This window comes from Hyla sarda, chromosome 6 (genome assembly GCF_029499605.1).
Source record: "Hyla sarda isolate aHylSar1 chromosome 6, aHylSar1.hap1, whole genome shotgun sequence".
Lineage (NCBI taxonomy): Eukaryota > Metazoa > Chordata > Amphibia > Anura > Hylidae > Hyla > Hyla sarda.
The window spans coordinates 69,838,099-69,858,041 of NC_079194.1; the positions used below are offsets into that span (position 1 = coordinate 69,838,099).

Genomic DNA, 19,943 nt, shown 5'->3' on the forward strand with positions numbered 1-19,943 from the left:
TTTTTACAAGGGGTAATAGGAGAAAATGCCCCCCCAAAATGTGCAACCCCATTTCTTCTGAGTATGGAAATACCCCCTCTGTGGGCGAACTAGTCGGAGGCCATGTGCGTTTACAAAGCCCCCATGGTACCAGAACAGTGGACCCCCACATGTGACCCCATTTTGGAAACTACACCCCTCATGCAATGTAATAAGGGGTGCAGGGAGTATTTACACCCCACTGGCGTTTGACAGATCTTTTGAACAGTGGGCTGTGCAAATGAAAAATTACATTTTTCATTTTCACGGACCACTGCTCCAAAAATCTGTCAGACACCAGTGGGGTGTAAATGCTCACTGTACCCCTTATTACATTCCATGAGGGGTGTAGTTTCCAAAATGGGGTCACATTTGTGTGTGGGGGGGTCAATTGTTCTGGCACTATGGGGGCTTTGTAAACACACGTGGCCTTCAATTCCGGACAAATTTTCTCTCCAAAAGCCCAATGGCGCTCCTTCTCTTCTGAACATTGTAGTGCACCCGCAGAGCACTTTACATCCACATATGAGGTATGTGCTTACTCAGAAGAAACAGGGTTACACATTTTGGGGGGCATTTTTCCTATTTTGCCTTGTGAAAATGCAAAATTTAGGGTAACACCAGCATTTTAGTGAAATATATATATTCTTTCATATTCCCATCCAACTTTAACGAAATTTCAACAAACACCTGTGGAGTGTTAAGGCTCACTATACCCCTTGTTACATTCCATGAGGAGTGTAGTTTCCAAAATGGGGTCACATGTGGGTAATTATTTTTTTGCGTTTATGTCAGAACCGCTGTAAAATCAGCCATCCCTGTGCAAATCACCAATTTAGGCCTTAAATGTACATAGTGCGCTCTCACTCCTGAGCCTTGTTGTACGTCCGCAGAGCATTTTACGCCAACATATGGGGTATTTTCATACTCAGGAGAAACTGGGTTATAAATTTTGGAGGTCTTTTTTTCCTTTTACCTCTTGTGAAAATTAAAAGTATGGGGCAACTCCAGTATGTTAGTGTAAAATTTTTTTTTTAATTTACAATAACATGCAAGTTTAGACCTCAACTGTACCTTTTCATAAGGGGTAAAAGGAGAAAATGCCGCCAAAAATTTGTAACGCAATTTCTCCAGAGTACGGAAATACCCCATATGTGGCCTTGAAATACGACAGGGCTCCGAAGTGAGAGAGCTCCATGAACATTTGAGGCCTAAATTAGGGATTTGCATGGGACGGACCCAGATGCAAGAATTACACTTGCCTCCGATATCAAAAATACCTGACGGCAGTGTTTCCCAAACAGGGTGCCTCTAGCTGTTGCAAAACTCCCAGCATGCCTGGACAGTCAATGGCTGTCCGGCAATCCTGGGAGTTGTTGTTTTGCAACAGCTGGAGGCTCCGTTTTGGAAACAGTGCCGTACCAGATGTCTCTCATTTTTATTGGGGGGGGGGGGGGGGGGACTGTGTAGGGGTTTATGTATATGTAGTGTTTTAATTTTTATTTTGTGTTAGTGTAGTGTAGTGTTTTTAGGGTACATTCATACGGGCGGGGGTTCACAGAGTTTTCTGCTGAAAATTTGCTGCATCTCAAACTTGCAGCGAGAAACTCACTGTAAACCCCCGCCTGTGTGAATGTATCCTGTACCTTCAAAAGGAGAACAAACCTCCAGCTGTTGCAAAACTACAACTCCCAGCATGCCCTTTGGCTGTCCGTGCATGCTGGGGGTTGTAGTTATGCAACAGCTGGAGGCACACTGGTTGCAAAACAGAGTTTGTTACTTAACTCAGTGTTTCGCCACCAGTGTGCCTCCAGTTGTTGCAAAACTACCACTCCCAGCATGTACAGTCAGTTAATGCTGGGAGTTGTAGTTTGCAATAGCTGGTGTGGCACTGGTTATGAAACACTGATTTAGGTAACAAACTCAGTGTTTTACAACCAGTGCGACTTCAGCTGTTGCAAAAACCTACAACTCTCAGCATGCCCGAACAGCCAAAGGGCATGCTGGGACTTGTAGTTATGCAACAGCTGGAGGCATTCTACTAAAACTCCCAGCATGCCCTTTGGTTGCCTGTGCATGCTGGGGGTTGTAGTTATGCAACAGCTGGAGGCACACTGGTTGCAAAACATGGGGAGTTAGTTACTTAACTCAGTGTTTCGCAACCAGTGTGCCTCCAGCTGTTGCAAAACTACAACTCCCAGCATGTAAAGTTCAAAAAAACTCTCAGTATAGTGGCAGGTGGTCGTGGGTCCTCAGTGCGGCTCGGACTACACGTCCCAGAGACTGTGTGCGGCCGGACATTTCTCTACGCCATCACGCATTGGAGTTGGTTGCTATGGAAACGGCATCGCGGTATGTGAAAAATTCATATCTTAAGACAAAAACACACCGGTATTCGGTATGAACCTGTATACCGCCCAGCTCTAATCTCTTCAGATTATTCAATGAACCACATTGTGCATGGAAATGTATGTCCGTCTTGCTAACTATCCAGCACTTGTCTCCATGTGTCTGTAAATGACAGCTACATTACACCTAGGAAAAAACAAAGTCTCCGCTTTTCACCGTTTAACCCTTTGTACCCTGACATCAATCCTGATAAGGGTGGCATACTGTGCACAGGTATTAATGTGTTGTATACAAAGAAAAAATAATCAGTTGCGCCTCATACTATATAAAATATAACAACCTTTATTGTTCCATATTAAAAAACAAACAAACAATCACCTGAAATTTTTACAAAGATAAAGAAAAAACAGCCAGTGTAGTAAATTATATCAGTAAATATTTCACAATACGGGTAGCTACAAATCCCTAAAGTAAAACATGGAAGGATGTTTTTTCTTTATCTTTGTAAACATCTCAGGTGATTATTGTTTGTTTTTGAATAAGGTACTAGAGATGAGCGAACTTACAGTAAATTCGATTCGTCACGAACTTCTCGGCTCGGCAGTTGATGACTTATCCTGCATAAATTAGTTCAGCTTTCAGGTGCTCCCGTGGGCTGGAAAAGGTGGATACAGTCCTAGGAGACTCTTTCCTAGGACTGTATCCAGCTTTTCCAGCCCACCGGAGCACCTGAAAGCTGAACTAATTTATACAGGATAAGTCATCAACTGCCGAGCCGAGAAGTTCGTGACGAATCAAATTTACTGTAAGTTCGCTCATCTCTATAAGGTACAATAAAAGTTGTTATATTTTATACGGTATGAGGTGCAACTGATTATTTTTCTTTGTATACATTGGCCCTGATTTACTAAGTGTGTTGTGTCGTTTTGTTTGTGGGTTTTAATTCCCTACAATTTTTTTCCCTACGTTTTTATTTTTTATTACACATGCTCTGATCTGTAGGGTTTTCCCTCAGCTGAAATCCACCACATTTTCTGTGGAAACCTTAGTAAAAATGTTGTTTTTTTGTGAAAATGTCGGGGCCATGCCCCTTTTTTGGGTTTTCTCTGTAAAATTGAGTGGGTCGGGTTTTTTAATTTCTGGCGCAATGAGACAGAATCTGGCGCACAATCCGACAAAACATGTCGGGTTTACAATAGTAAATCAGGGCCAATATTGCTAAATCAAGTTGCCTAAAGATGATTTCTCGGAAATGTCCAGACACACTGTCTTAATACAATGTACTATAAGGGTTGTGGACAGAGTCGGTGTAGCCGGTTGGAATTTTGTGTTTTGAAAGGTATTAATGTGTGTAGAGATCTGTCCATAGGATACTGTATATCCTACTGGCCTCCTATATACAGTATAAGAGTAGGGTTACTGCAGCTTAGCTTCTATTGAAATAAATGGTAGGTCAGCTGCAGTAAGCGAGTGCATGTACTGAGTTGTCTGCTTCTGGCTACATTCACCGTGTAGTGCGGGTGCCATGGTTCTGCTGAACCACTGACTGGTGGGGGTGTCCAGTGTCAGCACCCCACCGATCAGATATTGATGGCTTTGGTGAAAACTCTGCTTCCTGGTACGGTCCGAGTCATCTACCACACAGGTCCAGCAGATTCCACTATCATCTGTGTTCCAGTCGACTGAAACGTGATTGTTACAGTAAGATCCATCCATGTGTTTCCCTACTGTGATCCTGACCTCCTTGCTAGTGACCTGACCTTACTCCTTTGCCGCCTGCCTGCTGACCACTGCTACGTCCTCACTTCGTTTTATCTCCATTGCCGATATAACCTGTGTGGACAGATCGTGCCAGGGTTAGCGACCTGAGTGCCACCTGCCGCAGCAAGTACATGCCGCTTTGCGGCAGGCTCTGGTGAAAACCAGCAGCACCTTAGACTCCGCTCCCTGATAAGGTTCAGTCACTGTCCACAAAGGACAGTGGATCCACTTCTCTGCCGTCACGGTAAGACCGTTACAAAGCTGACCTGGCGATCAGTTGTTCACCACAGATCTGGCCTCTTAAACCACTGTGGACAATACTGGGGAAGCACCATTAAGTGATCAGTATTCTAGATGATACATGAACAGATCAGGACCACCATAGCATGAACCACTTCATACAAAGGAGATCCTGAGTATATGAAAAGGCGACAACTAATATATCTATTGTTTATACTGGATCATGGATCAAAGTCAGACTACAGGGCACTGGAAACAGTCTTGCAAAAACCAGTATGGATATAATATTGGAAAAAAATCACATAGTACAATATTAGTCCAAACATATAGATGTGGAGAGTGCACAAGGGAAATAACCTTATAAGTAGGTGGGTGCCAGTCCTCAAAGCTTAATCAGGACTATAATCCAGTACAGTATAAAGATACAGGTGATGCAACGTTTCGACAAAGTCGAAATGTTGCATCACCTGTATGTGTTTGGACCAATAAACTACACTTTATTTGGACACCATACCTGGAGTGCCATCTTCCATCTTTATACTGTATATAGTACAATATGATATGCTATGTGAATTATATGGAAGTAATACAATTTACAGGACACATTTCAGGCAATTGTAAACACTCCAGGGAGCAGTTCTGTGCAGCACTTGGAGGAGTTATAGAAAACATTATATAGAACAATGAAATACATAAATTGTGCAGGATATTAAAGGGGTACTCTTGTGGAAAATTTTATTTCTATTTTTTTTAAATCAACTGGTGCCAGAAAGATTTGTAAATCACTTCTATAAAAAAAATCTTAATCCTCCCAGTACTTTTTAGGGGCTGTATACCAAAGAAAAATCCAAAAAATAAATGCATTTCCTCTGATGTCATGACCACAGTGCTCTCTGCTGACCTCTGCTGTCCATTTTAGGAACTGTCCAGAGCAGGAGAAAATCCCCATAGCAAACATATGCTGCTCTGGACAGTTCCTAAAATGGACAGCAGAGGTCAGCAGAGAGCACTGTGGTCATGACATCAGAGGAGATGCATCTCTTTTTTATATTTCTCTTTAGTATACAGCCCCTAAAAAGTACTGGAAGGATTAAGATTTTTTAATAGAAGCGATTTACAAATCTGTTTAACTTTCTGGCACCAGTAGATTTAAAACCCCTTTAAGGGGGTTGTCCAGGGAAATTTTATTCTGGAAACATGCTCTGGCAGGAGGTAAAGATATAAAAAGCTTTACTTACCTTCCGTACTTCCAGTGTGTGGAGGTGGCACAAGACATTGCTGCTGTAATGTCCTGCCTCACCACTGATTGGCTAATTGGGCAATGCCTCGTTCTGACCCCAATCCCAGAAGTGTGGGGCGGTATTTCCCTTGGGGATCTCAGGGACGGTAAGTGAAGTGATCCCTCAAATTACAATATTTTCAACACACAATGGTCTTTTTGGACCATTGTATCGTGAAACCAGAATCAACATACAACAACAAGATAGTGTTGAAGTGCCTGCACTGATTTTCTGTCTAGTAGGGGTATAGTGCGGTAGCGTACTGCTCTTTACCTGTGCCAGGACTAGCGTTGGGTTGGGTTTTTATAAATGTGGAATGTTGTTTCAGATTTGCATGATTTCTCTCTATTCACTATGAGAAAAAAGCTGGCAACCATGAGTAATGCACACCAGCATATGTAAATAAAGTAATAAATACACTTTTATTGACATAAACCAAAGCAAGCGGCCCCCCCCATCCCCCTAACTCTTGGTGAAGCCGTAATTATACTTGGTTCATTTCTATTGCCAGAGCTTGGGTTTCATCTTGTATCTAGACACTATACTTACCATGGGTATTTGCTAGATTGTTTGCACAGTGGTTATTGTAATCAGAATAGGAACATAGGGGGAGATTTATCAAAACCTGTCCAGAGGAAACATTGCCCATAGCAACCAATCAGATCGCTTCTTTCAATTTTAACAAGGCCTATATAAAATGAAAGAAGCGATCTGATTGGTTGCTATGGGCAACTTTCCTCTGCACAGGTTTTGATAAATCTCCCCCTTAGTGTTATTATTTATACTATTATTTGTGGACACATTGGACACGTATATATATTTATTATTTTTTTGGGTATATTTATATCTTTATTATTATCCATTACTATTTTTGCACTGGACACTTTATATATACACATGGTGGGGGAGATTTATCAAAACCTGTGCAAAGGAAAAGTTGCCCAGTTGCCCATAGCAACCAATCAGATCGCTTCTTTCATTTTGCAGAGGCCTTGTTAAAAATGAAAGAAGCAATCTGATTGGTTGCTATGGGCAACTGGGCAAGTTTTCCTCTGCACAGGTTTTGATAAATCTCCCCCGGTATGTTTTGGGGCTATCACTGCCTACTAACATCTGTGTAGGTACTGTAGGTTCTGGCGTCTTTCATTTATAGGCATATGGGACTGTCTTCACCTCTGTATGCTATTGAGCATGAGCTAGGGGGTTGAGGTAGGATTATATTCCTATGCTCTGTATACTTATATGTGTTTTTAAGTGTTTTTAATTGTGGGTATTATTTATCAATTTTGCCTGTTGACAGTTTCTTTTTACCCTTTTTTTTCACTTTGGTTTTCGTGGACATGCACCAAATTTATCATTTGGTGCAAGTGGTTAGTAATTTTGGCTCAAATGTTGAAATCAGCTGTTCACAGCGCCTTTTACACAGAACTTACCCCCATAGAGGACGCGGATTTTACCCTGTAGAGCAGCCATTTCGGAGTCCCTCCTGCAGTATATCAACAAGCGACATGAGTTATTTTCTTTTGTGGGGTTTATAGCCACCATGTGAAATGGATTTTATTTTCAACTTGGGTAGTTTTTTTTTTTTGTTACTTTAGTGCAGTGGTCTTAAACCTGCAGACCTCCAGATGTTGCAAAACTACAATTCCCAGCATGCCCGGACAGCCGTTGGCTGTCCGGGCATGCTGGGAGTTGTAGTTTTGCAACATCTGGAGGTCCGCAGGTTGGAGACCACTGCTTTAGTGCTTACCTTTCCTGAACCTGTGTGGCCATGTCCAATGTTGGCTCAACGGGGGGTGAAGGTTCCTCAGAGACAACTATGTCGCAGGATAGTATTGAGCAGCCCTGGAGGCGTCGCTACTTTCACCAAAAAAAATGTTTTATGTATTTTGACGCCTTTACATTTTCTGACATTGCTAAGTGTGTTTTCCATGTGCAAAATTTCTTGGCGGGGATTTGCGCCAAAATTGTGCCAAAGATCGATTGGCGCAAAGGATGGATTACTGACTAAAGTTAAAATCACACACAGGGCCGTGTGATTTTGAGAAAGTTGTAAAAATGACAGTGGAGAAGATGCGCCAAAAAAAAATACATATTGCGCCAAAGTTACGTGAAAAAAAAAACATAAATCCTTTGATAAATCCCTCCCAATGTGTATTTATTACTTTATTTACATATGTTGGTGTGCATTACTCATGGTTGCCAGCTTTTTTCTTGTTGCTTGATCTCTAGTTTTTTGGCAACCCTTTTTCACCCACGTTGATTATAGTTGCGGTGCCCTCTTTTCTTTTCTCTATTCACTACGGACTATCACATTTTAAAACCTGGGGTAAGACATACAAAAATAGAACTATTCTTTATTACCATTAAAATGTGACCCCAAATAGCAGAAGTCCACTGTTCAGCAAACATAGTAGAGATGCCACTACTAAATTATTTCTCTCAAATGTTATGGCATTTGTGTAAATCAAGGTAATGTATGGAGGGATTGATAACAATGGTTATCTGTAGGGGGAAGTTATCAGCTCCTTGACCTAGTATTCCCTCACTATCCCTTAGGGAACAAATGAATCTTAGAAAAGTGGATCCCCTAAATCAGCTACCCTTCCACTGCTTCCCTAAGTGGTTGGTACGTAATTGGTGCAATTGCCCTAAAAAGGGCGACCCCCATTACCCCTATCACCTTACCCCTGTATCACTATAGCCCTAGTGAGAGTAGGGTAAGGTACCGGAGGTACAGGGGTCGTCCTTTTTTATTCACAGGATTTTGTGGGAATTCAATAGTAAACAGGTCGGTTGTGAGAGCATGCCCTTTGTCCGTCTGGCTACACTCCCTTTCTGACTGGTCACTCCCCTTTTGGGTGGTTTTGGTGCAGAAAGAATTTGTGGCGCACTCATCACATTTTGACAAACAACCCGAAAAGAAGACAGGTAGGTTCACAATAGTAAATCAGGGCCTGTGTGTTCTGTACAGGACCATGAAGAAGCCCTAGTCTTCTATGTATAAAGTTATTAACAGCTTCCAGCACCTATTTCTCACTGTAAAAGGGGTACTCCGCCCCTGGCATCTTATCCCCTATCCAAAGGATAGGGGATAAGATGTTAGATCGCCGCGGTCCCGCTGCTGGGGACCCCAGGGATCGCCGCTGCGGCTCCCCGCCATCATTACTGCACAGAGCGAGTTCGCTCTGTGCGTAATGATGGGCGATACAGGGGCCCGAGCAGCATGACATCATGGCTCTGCCCCTCATGACATCACGGCCCATCCACTTAATGCAAGTCTATGGCAGGGGGCGTGACGACCGCCACACCCCCTCCCATAGACTTGTATTTACGGGGGCGGGCCGTGATGTCACGAGGGGCGGAGCCGTGACGTAACAATGCTCCGGCCCCTGTATTGCCCGTCATTACCTGCAGAGCGATCTCGCTCTGCGCAGTAATGATAGCGGGGTGCTGCAGCAGCGATCCCCGGGGTCCCCAGCAGCGGCACCGCGGCGATCTGACATCTTATCCCCTATCCTTTGGATAGGGGATAAGATGTCTAGGGGCGGAGTACCCCTTTAAGGTTGGATCATAAACCGTATTCAACACTGTGAGAAATCTGCATATTCGCTATGAGACAGATTTTTCCCGCCACATCCCTGTGTGTGTAGTAAGGTTCAGAGGTGGGCCGAGCACACCAACGTAACTGTGACGCGCGGCCCTACGTCAAACCTTATAGCGGACACATAGGGGAAAGCCCCGTGAGTCTGCTCCTAACCCATTCACAGCATATTCCCCGTTGCTTAGCAGCTTCAAATACGCTGCATAAGCGCTGTGTGTGACCCTACCCTTTATGCAGGGACTGGCTTTGTCTGCTTTACGTATTGTCATTTTTCTTTAATATTCATTTATTTTTTTCTTATTTTGGGATTAAATTATAGAGCCTTAGGAATCGATTACTAGCTTTTCAACGATGTTCATTCTTGAAAGGCTGCCTGGGAATGCTGGGACTTGTAGTTTTGCAAGAGCTGGAGGCATCCTGGTTAGAAAATATATACTCAGACCCTGACCGATCAAAATCTCTGACATACCCTTGCAACATTGCAAAATTTTTTTATTTTTTTATAATGAAAGGAACAAAGGAAATAATACCACTGTATTATTCCATACTCTATTTTTATATGGAATGATGAATTATAACTGGTCAGATGAGGACAAAGGATAAGCTTTTGGCTTCAATCTGGCATTGGACCCTTATGGACATGTTTGGCATGTATACAGGAGGCTTTTCCAATTTAGGCACTAAAATGTAATGTGAATGGAGCTTGAGTAGCAGTCCCATTTCAGCAGCAGGTCTCCTGATGACATCACTTCTCCCAGTGGTGGCTCAGCACAGTCATCCACCGGTGGGTTACAAATCACAATCATAAATGGGCTGTGTCATGAAAAAAGCTTTTATTATGTTGTAGAGACATCTCAGAAGTTTTGATTGGTAAAAATAGCTCGAAGTGATAGCTAGAACGAGGCGGGAGAAGCCTGCAGCTGAGCACTTCTCTCCCCACCTGGCTTGTCTTTCCACAAGACAGATCTATAAACAAACATGCTCCCCAAAAGGATTTACATTATTGGTGTCACAGGATGGTTGAAATAATAATAATAATTAATTTAAAACTATATAAATTTGGTATCGCTATAATCGCACTGCCCTGCAGAATACAGCTAAGGCCCCTTTCACACTACCGTTATCACGGTACGTCCGCTGAAAAACAGCGGCGCCCGACGGACCTCATTGATTATAATAGGGTCTATCGGGACCCGCTGTTTCCCATTGTGCCTTGTTGAAATGACAGCTGTCAAAAAAATAAATAAATACATTTTGTTTTAAAGTTTAATAGCCGCTCTTGACGGGGCGCAACGGTAGTGTCAATGTAGCCTAACTTGTCGATTCTACTGCACAGTGTATGCCCCAAAAACAAGACCCCTCAAAATTTATAGAAAGGGGAGTCTTTTTCAATTTTAGCCCCCGAGTCATTTTTTTCGGTCATGCAGTTTATTTTATGCTAAAATGAAGTACAATTGGTCCTGCAAAAAAACAAAAATGCTATATGCCAAAAAAGAGGTGTCCTGACGTAGCGTGTGGTATTTCCATAGATATGAACATCCTGAATGCATTCTATCGGTTGCCACAATAAATGTTTTGTGTGTCCCACAAAAATACTGGGATGAAACAGACTGAAAAACAACTGTGTTGACAGATCAAACATAGTGTATACGCAGCGTATTTCACGCTGTGCGAAATCCGCTGCATATTCTCCTATGGGCAGACAAACAGGGCTACCTGCAGCAGTCCTGTGTGTGCAGTTAGGTTTGGAGGCGGGGCCAATGCGCAGGCATGACTGGGAACACGCTGGCTCCGCCTCCAAACCTTATGTATGACCCTACCATTAACCTATGCCCCCTTAATTTAAGAGGGAGTTTTATCAAAACCTGTGATTATCAAAGAGTGGTGCAGTTGCCCATAGCAACCAATCAGAGCTCTTCTTTCATTTTTAAAGAAGGCCTCTGAAGCATGAAAGGAGGAATCTGATTGGTTGCTATGGGCAACTGCACCACTCTTCCTCTACACAGGTTTTTAAAAAATCTTGTGGTAGTTTTTCTTCTTTTAAATCTCTCCTCCTTTGTCGTGTTGATTCCCTTTATGTATATAAAGGTTTCTATCATATCCCCTCTGTTTTGTCTTTCACCAATACATGTTAGGACCATTTAACCTTTTCTGGTAAGTTTTATCCTGCCGTCTATGTACTAGTTTAGTATCTTCTCTGAACTCTCTCCGTTTACTCACAAATGGACTATGTTCCGTCTTTTCCTCTCTATGGGCATGTTGCGATACATCGGAACGTCAGAACGCGCAACTACTGTCCTAAGCAAAATATCTCATGTGTACGGCCATTGCTAGCTGGGATCCCATCGATAATTGCCAGACAAGAAAGCTACAGGCCACCTTATGACAACTCTGCCTGGCTAAAAAGAATGTGGGGTACTGGTAAAGCGCTCGTTCAGGAATTGTTGTCCTAGGGTTCAGGACAGAGAAGAATGCGATGTGGGGGGGGATGTAAGCGAACGCTTCGCCTGTCACCCACCTCCTTTCATGATCTCTGCGACCTACCCTCATGTCATCCTGTAGGCCCCCATTACCATACAGCAGTGATCCCCAACCTGGGACTGTTGCAAAACTACAACGCCCAGCATGCCCTGACAGTAGTGACCTTCTAGCTGTTGCAAAACTACAACGCCCAGCATGCCCTGATAGTAGTGACCTTCTAGCTGTTGCAAAACTACAATGCCCAGCATGCCCTGACCGCCTGACAGGCATGCTGGGTGTTGTAGTTTTGCAACAGCCAGAAAGTCACTACTGTCAGGGCATGCTGGGCTTTGTAGTTTTGCAACAGCTAGAAAGTCACTCCTGTCAGGGCATGCTGGGAGTTGTAGTTTTGTAACAACTAAAGAATCACTGCTGTCCGGGCATGCTGGGAGTTGTAGTTTTGAAACAGCTAGAAAGTCCCTACTGTCAGGGCATGCTGGGAGTTGTAGTTTTGCAACAACTAGAGAATAACTGCTGTCCTGGCATGCTGGGAGTTGTAGTTTTGCAACAGCTAGAATGTCACTGTGGTCTAGGCATGCTGGGAATTGTAGTTTTGCAACAGCTAGAAAGCCACTATTGTCAGGGCATTCTGGGAGTTGTAGTTTTGCAACAGCTAGAATGTCACTGTGGTCTAGGCATGCTGGGAGTTGTAGTTTTGCAACAGCTAGAAAGTCACTTCTGTCAGGGCATGCTGGGAGTTGAAGTTTTGCAACAGCTAGAAAGTCCCTACTGTCAGGGCATGCTGGGAGTTGTAGTTTTGCAACAACTAGAGAATAACTGCTGTCCTGGCATGCTGGGAGTTGTAGTTTTGCAACAGCTAGAATGTCACTGTGGTCTAGGCATGCTGGGAATTGTAGTTTTGCAACAGCTAGAAAGCCACTACTGTCAGGGCATGCTGGGAGTTGTAGTTTTGCAACAGCTAGAATGTCACTGTGGTCTAGGCATGCTGGGAGTTGTAGTTTTGCAACAGCTAGAAAGTCACTTCTGTCAGGGCATGCTGGGAGTTGTAGTTTTGCAACAGCTAGAAAGTCAATTCTGTCAGGGCATGCTGGGAGTTGAAGTTTTGCAACTGCTGGAGAGCCACAGGTTGGGGATCACTGTGATACCGTATATATTACATTCCCTGCTACATAGACATGTATTCTCTCTCTGGTGGGGGGTCCAAGCTGCCACCATTACCATGTGACATATACTGGCCTGCACAATACAGATGAATGAGTGATCAGGACTCACCAGCCACCAGGCACTTAGCGGACAGCTTCACCATGCTCCCGGCCTCTCCTGCCCCTATCTCCCCGCGGTACCGTCTGCCTTCGCGGTGATGTACGTTACAGACACCCGCTGTCACACTTATCGCCTCCGAAATACTGAGAGCAGAGACGCTGCGGCTACCATAGCAACAACAAAAAAAACAAGGGTTTAAGGACCTTTGATGATGTCACGGTCATGTGATCAGTCACATGTAGGGGAGGAGTCAGGCTCGAAAGTGAGAGATGGTGGTGAGGGAAGGACCTTTGGTGACCATGACCACGTGATCTTCAGACTGTTGTGTGGGCGGAGCTATGCTCTGGTTGTGTTGATGCTGTAGCTGTAGTGTTTGTGTGAGATGGTAACAGATCGGTGGTTGTTGTGTCCTTCATGATGTGTGATGTCTGGTGATTGTATATCAGCGTGTGCTGTGAAAGGACTGCGGGATGTGCATCATGTGTGTACTAATGTGTGCAGCAGTGTTGTGTGTGTAATGTGTGCAGCAGTGCTGTGTGTGTAATTGATGCAGCAGTGCTGTGTGTGTAATGGATGCAGCAGTGCTGTGTGTACTAATGTGTGCAGCAGTGCTGTGTGTGTAATTGATGCAGCAGTGCTGTGTGTGTGTAATGTGTGCAGCAGTGCTGTGTGTACTAATGGATGCAGCAGTGCTGTGTGTGTGTGTGTGTGTGTGTGTGTGTAATGTGTGCAGCAGTGCTGTGTGTGTGTGTGTAATGTGTGCAGCAGTGCTGTGTGTACTAATGGATGCAGCAGTGCTGTGTGTAATGTGTGCAGCAGTGCTGTGTGTGTGTGTGTAATGTGTAATGTGTGCAGCAGTGCTGTGTGTGTGTGTAATGTGTGCAGCAGTGCTGTGTGTACTAATGGATGCAGCAGTGCTGTGTGTGTGTGTGTAATGTGTGCAGCAGTGCTGTGTGTGTGTGTGTGTGTGTGTGTAATGTGTGCAGCAGTGCTGTGTGTGTGTGTGTAATGTGTGCAGCAGTGCTGTGTGTGTAATTGATGCAGCAGTGCTGTGTGTGTGTGTAATGTGTGCAGCAGTGCTGTGTGTACTAATGGATGCAGCAGTGCTGTGTGTGTGTGTAATGTGTGCAGCAGTGCTGTGTGTGTGTGTAATGTGTGCAGCAGTGCTGTGTGTACTAATGGATGCAGCAGTGCTGTGTGTGTGTGTGTAATGTGTGCAGCAGTGCTGTGTGTGTGTGTAATGTGTGCAGCAGTGCTGTGTGTGTGTGTGTGTGTGTAATGTGTGCAGCAGTGCTGTGTGTACTAATGGATGCAGCAGTGCTGTGTGTGTAATGTGTGTATCAGTGCTGTGTGTACTAATGGATGCAGCAGTGCTGTGTGTACTAATGGATGCAGCAGTGCTGTGTGTGTAATGTGTGCAGCAGTGCTGTGTGTACTAATGGATGCAGCAGTGCTGTGTGTGTAATGTGTGTAGCAGTGCTGTGTGTGTAATGGATGCAGCAGTGCTGTGTGTGTAATGTGTGTAGCAGTGCTGTGTGTACTAATGGATGCAGCAGTGCTGTGTGTGTGTGTAATGTGTGCAGCAGTGCTGTGTGTACTAATGGATGCAGCAGTGCTGTGTGTGTGTAATGTGTGCAGCAGTGCTGTGTGTGTAATGTGTGCAGCAGTGCTGTGTGTACTAATGGATGCAGCAGTGCTGTGTGTGTGTAATGTGTGCAGTAGTGCTGTGTGTGTAATGTGTGCAGCAGTGCTGTGTGTGTAATGTGTGCAGCAGTGCTGTGTGTGTAATGTGTGCAGCAGTGCTGTGTGTGTGTAATGTGTGCAGCAGTGCTGTGTGTGTAATGTGTGCAGCAGTGCTGTGTGTACTAATTGATGCAGAAGTGCTGTGTGTGTGTAATGTGTGCAGCAGTGCTGTGTGTGTAATGTGTGCAGCAGTGCTGTGTGTACTAATGGATGCAGAAGTGCTGTGTGTGTGTAATGTGTGCGGCAGTGCTGTGTGTGCGTGTAATGTGTGCGGCAGTGCTGTGTGTGCGTGTAATGTGTGCAGCAGTGCTGTGTGTACTAATTGATGCAGAAGTGCTGTGTGTGTGTAATGTGTGCAGCAGTGCTGTGTGTGTAATGTGTGCAGCAGTGCTGTGTGTGTAATGTGTGCAGCAGTGCTGTGTGTGTGTAATGTGTGCAGCAGTGCTGTGTGTGTGTAATGTGTGCGCAGTGCTGTGTGTGCGTGTAATGTGTGCAGCAGTGCTGTGTGTGTAATGTGTGCAGCAGTGCTGTGTGTGTAATGTGTGCAGCAGTGCTGTGTGTACTAATGGGTGCAGCAGTGCTGTGTGTGTGTGTAATGTGTGCAGCAGTGCTGTGTGTACTAATGGATGCAGCAGTGCTGTGTGTGTGTGTAATGTGTGCAGCAGTGCTGTGTGTACTAATTGATGCAGCAGTGCTGTGTGTGTGTAATGTGTGCAGCTGTTTGTGTAATGTGTGCAGCAGTACTGTATGTGTGTAATGTGTGCAGCAGTGCTGTGTGTGTAATGTGTAAATTCCACCTAACGAGGGGGTAATATATGTACCCTTGTATATAAATTATAATAAATGCCCTTAAATGATAATTAATAATCTACTTACACTAGCAGAATCATTAATTAGGCCTAAATGTATAAAACTAGACTTTATTAAATCACAGATAAATTTAGACATAACATATGTAAATGTAGAAAATATAAATATTTTTCAAAAACAGTACAACATTGTGTCTTTCGACCAGATAGAGGCACAAATCACAGATATGGGAGGGGTAAAGGGTACAGGTGAACCCCTACTCAATAAAGAGCCCTACCTAGTCTATACCCTTGCCCTCACTAGTCAATAAGTGTGGACAGGGACTGGGTGGTATAAATATTCCTTTATAGAAAGGTCATCAACAAAACAAGTTTGTATGGCATCTCGTGCTCCCTTTCCAACGCGTTTCTCCCTTAGCTAATGACTAGGGTTCATCAGGGAATGAAGGAGAAAAAATTAAATCATATAAATATCAAGAATTGCAGATGATGTACTGTAGTAGAGTAAAATCATATGATGCTAAGGCTCAGTTGAGTGAGTCACGACTGTAAAAAGATAACAGTCAAACATACGAGCTGAGTTCATTCAACAAATGTACATAGGTCAGTCCATTATTTTATAAGAGCGGCCCATTCCAGGACGGTACCAACTTATGGCCGGAGAAAACTGTAACAAAAACAGAAATATATATATACCAATCAGGTTACTGTTAAAGATTACTCACATATAATCATATACAAAAAGAAGAAGACCTAATACCTCTATGTCAAGCTCACAATGAAACAGCAAAATAGCGAGATGATCCCAGTATAGTTCAAATAGGGCTATATTGATAGCGTATAGGTGACCCCAAAGGCTGTAGAGATAAGATCCACCATTTACCAAAATATATACACAGCAGTGGGACCTAGTCCCTACACATAAAAAATGATAAAGATGGCATACCAGGTTCAATTCAGGACCTAGACACACAATTGGAAGATGATACAATCCTATAGGTTAGGCAATATTGGCCCATCCTGGTGAAAGCAGAGGCACGTCCCTTCTCATACAGTAGTTACTGTGATGGACAATAAAATCAAAATGTCAGAATAACACCAAAGTCACAATGGAAACCCAATCCACTACCTAGTACAACAATGTATACACCATCCCAGATTAAGCATGCATGACTGGTCTAAGGGTCTTACCCTGATGATAAAGTCCCATAGATGAAACCGTTGCAAGAAAGTAAGACTATGCATCCCCGTTTTTTGACCCAATGGTCTTCCTAACAATCAAAGGTACCAAAGTAATGCTAAGTAAAGGTGCCAGAAAAACAGTCAAATCGTATAAAACACCAATATGGACAATTTACCCCACGCAGATTGCTCAGACGCATGGACCCACAAGATGTACGTGTCTAATCTGAGTCCCGCGTTCATTTTATATCAGTCCAGACCGGAAATACAAGGGCGGAGTGTACCAAACTAACCAATGCGCTTCCGGCCTGTGGAACGCATTCATGTATCAGTGATTCCCGGCCGATGTCCAATCAATGCTGGTGATATAGTTTCATGGACTTCCGCCCAGTGATGTAGTTTCCTGGACTTCCGCCCAATGGAACGCATCTGCACATCCAGAGGAGGTAGCGTGAAAAGCAGATGCGCGTCACCGGTGGAACGCATGTGCGTGTCACCGGCATTCAAACACAAAATACTGATCGCTGATCTTGAGGCCCTACTGGTTTTACGCCCAGTGACCGCATATGTACAGGGGGCATAGCAAATATGTCTAAGTGGCCAGTCAAATTATCAATATTATCAATAAGATAGACAAAACGATAGCCACACTCTTGCGCATGCGCCCGATGATAGGAGACTCGCATATTAGCGATGCTATAAATATCCATATATCAGCAGTGCTATAAGAACTGATAACCACTGATAATGGCTTAATGGGGGCGCATATCAATGTACCCTTAGTGCAATTGCATATAATAAGGTGCTTTAATATAATAGAAGATGATCTGGGGAAGAATAGGGGCCAAAAAGTAAAATGAATATATGAACTCAACTCCAAAACTACATAATATATCATGCTCACTCAGCTGTCGATTAAATGGTTAAATGCTCACTCAGCCGTCGATTAAATGGTCATATATAAACGATAGTACCACTATCAAAGATAGAAATTACTATAAATGCAGTTAATTTAAGATGAACCTGATTTGGAAATGAACCTGATTAGGAAATATCCAACCATTGGCCTTCTCCAAAAATAAATTAGAAAATCCAATAGGTTATATGAACGGGCAAAACGATATCTGCTCATTTAGGCCATATGGAGTCACCGTACGAAGACGGTAAATCCACCTGGCCTCTACTTGCAGTAGCCTTTCATATTGGTGTTTTATACGATTTGACTGTTTTTCTGGCACCTTTACTTAGCATTACTTTGGTACCTTTGATTGTTAGGAAGACCATTGGGTCGAAAAATGGGGACGCATAGTCTTACTTTCTTGCAACGGTTTCATCTATGGGACTTTATCATCAGGGTAAGACCCTTAGACCAGTCATGCATGCTTAATCTGGGATGGTGTATATATTGTTGTACTAGGTAGTGGATTGGGTTTCCATTGTGACTACGGTGTTATTCTGACATTTTGATTTTATTGTCCATCACAGTAACTACTGTATGAGAAGGGACATGCCTCTGCTTTCACCAGGATGGGCCAACATTGCCTAACCTATAGGATTGTATCATCTTCCAATTGTGTGTCTAGGTCCTGAATTGAACCTGGTATGCCATCTTTACCATTTTTTATCCTCTCTGTACATGTGTAGGGACTAGGTCCCACTGCTGTGTATATATTTTGGTAAATGGTGGATCTTATCTCTACAGCCTTTGGGGTCACCTATACCCTATCAATATAGCCCTGTTTGAACTATAGTGGGATCATTTTGCTATTTTGCTGTTTCATTGTGAGCTTGACATAGAGGTATTAGGTCTTCTTCTTTTTGTATATGATTATATGTGAGTAATCTCTAACAGTAACCTGATTGGTATATATATTTTTCTGTTTTTGTTACAGTTTTCTCCGGTCATAAGTTGGTACCGTCCTGGAATGGGCCGCTCTTATAAAATAATGGACTGACCTATGTACATTTGTTGAATGAACTCAGCTCGTATGTTTGACTGTTATTATCTTTTGACAGTCGTGACTCACTCAACTGTGCCTTAGCATCATATGATTTTACTCTAATACAGTACATCATATGCAATTCTTGATATTTATATGATTACATTTTTTTCTCCTCCATTCCCTGATGAACCCTAGTCATTAGCTAAGGGAGAAGCGCGTTGGAAAGGGAGCACGAGATGCCATACAAACTTGTTTTGTTGATGACCTTTCTATAAAGGAATATTTATACCACCAGGTCCCTGTCCACACTTATTGACTAGTGAGGGCAAGGGTATAGACTAGGTAGGGCTCTTTATTGAGTAGGGGTTCACCTGTACCCTTTACCCCTCCCCTACCATATCTGTGATATGTGTCCTCTATCTGGTCGAAAGACACAATGTTGTACTGTTTTTGAAAAATATTTATATTTTCTACATTTACATATGTCTTTACGTCTAAATTTATCTGTGATTTAATAAAGTCTAGTTTTATACATTTAGGCCTAATTAATGATTCTGATAGTGTAAGTGTGTAATGTGTGCAGCAGTGCTGTGTGTGTGTGTGTAATGTGTGCAGCAGTGCTGTGTGTGTGCAGCAGTGCTGTGTGTGTGCAGCAGTGCTGTGTAATGTGTGCAGCAGTGCTGTGTGTGTAATGTGTGCAGCAGTGCTGTGTGTGTGCAGCAGTGCTGTGTGTGTGCAGCAGTGCTGTGTGTGTAATGTGTGCAGCAGTGCTGTGTGTGTGTGTGTGTGTGTGTGTGCGTGCGCGCAGCAGTGCTGTGTGTGTGTGTGCAGCAGTGCTGTGTGTGTGTGTATAATGTGTGCAGCAGTGCTGTGTCTTATACCAGGTGGTGCTGATAAGTGTTTGAGTCTTAACAAGCTAGGCAGCTGTACATTGCAGGGTGTACTGGCAATGTGTCTATAGTCAATGGTGAATTATCAACTATGAATTTGAGTTATCTTTATTTTTCTGGTTCTGACTGCTGGTGTAACCTCTCATATGGAGCATTAGTTGCCTACAAAATACTTCCAAATCCTTGTCCATTTAGATGTTTTTGAGATTGGGGAACAGATAATGGAAGGAGCAAGGTTGAGTGAGAAGGGTGGAAGCCTAAGGAGGCCAGTTTTGCCATTGTTTCCCCTGCAGCTTGTGACATTGGCCTCTTCCACTTTGCCGCAGGGTTTTCTTATTTTTAAGCCGTTGTGGGTAATGGCACTAACTCTCTTGTGTGAT

General features: G+C 43.4%; 1 protein-coding gene across 2 annotated transcripts in view; it reads right to left on the reverse strand.

The window, feature by feature from the left end:
* Positions 1–13,233, reverse strand: part of IFT27 (intraflagellar transport 27) — an 81,776-nt gene extending 68,543 nt beyond the window's left edge. Inside the window, exon 1 of one of the 2 annotated variants that reach the window (XM_056524086.1) lies at positions 13,006–13,233. In XM_056524086.1, coding sequence (XP_056380061.1) covers positions 13,006–13,039 — 34 coding nt within the window. In that variant the 5' untranslated portion in view covers positions 13,040–13,233. The remainder of the gene's footprint in view (positions 1–13,005) is intronic. The other variant, XM_056524085.1, reaches the window with a different exon arrangement.
* Between the last annotated feature and the right edge of the window lie 6,710 nt (positions 13,234–19,943).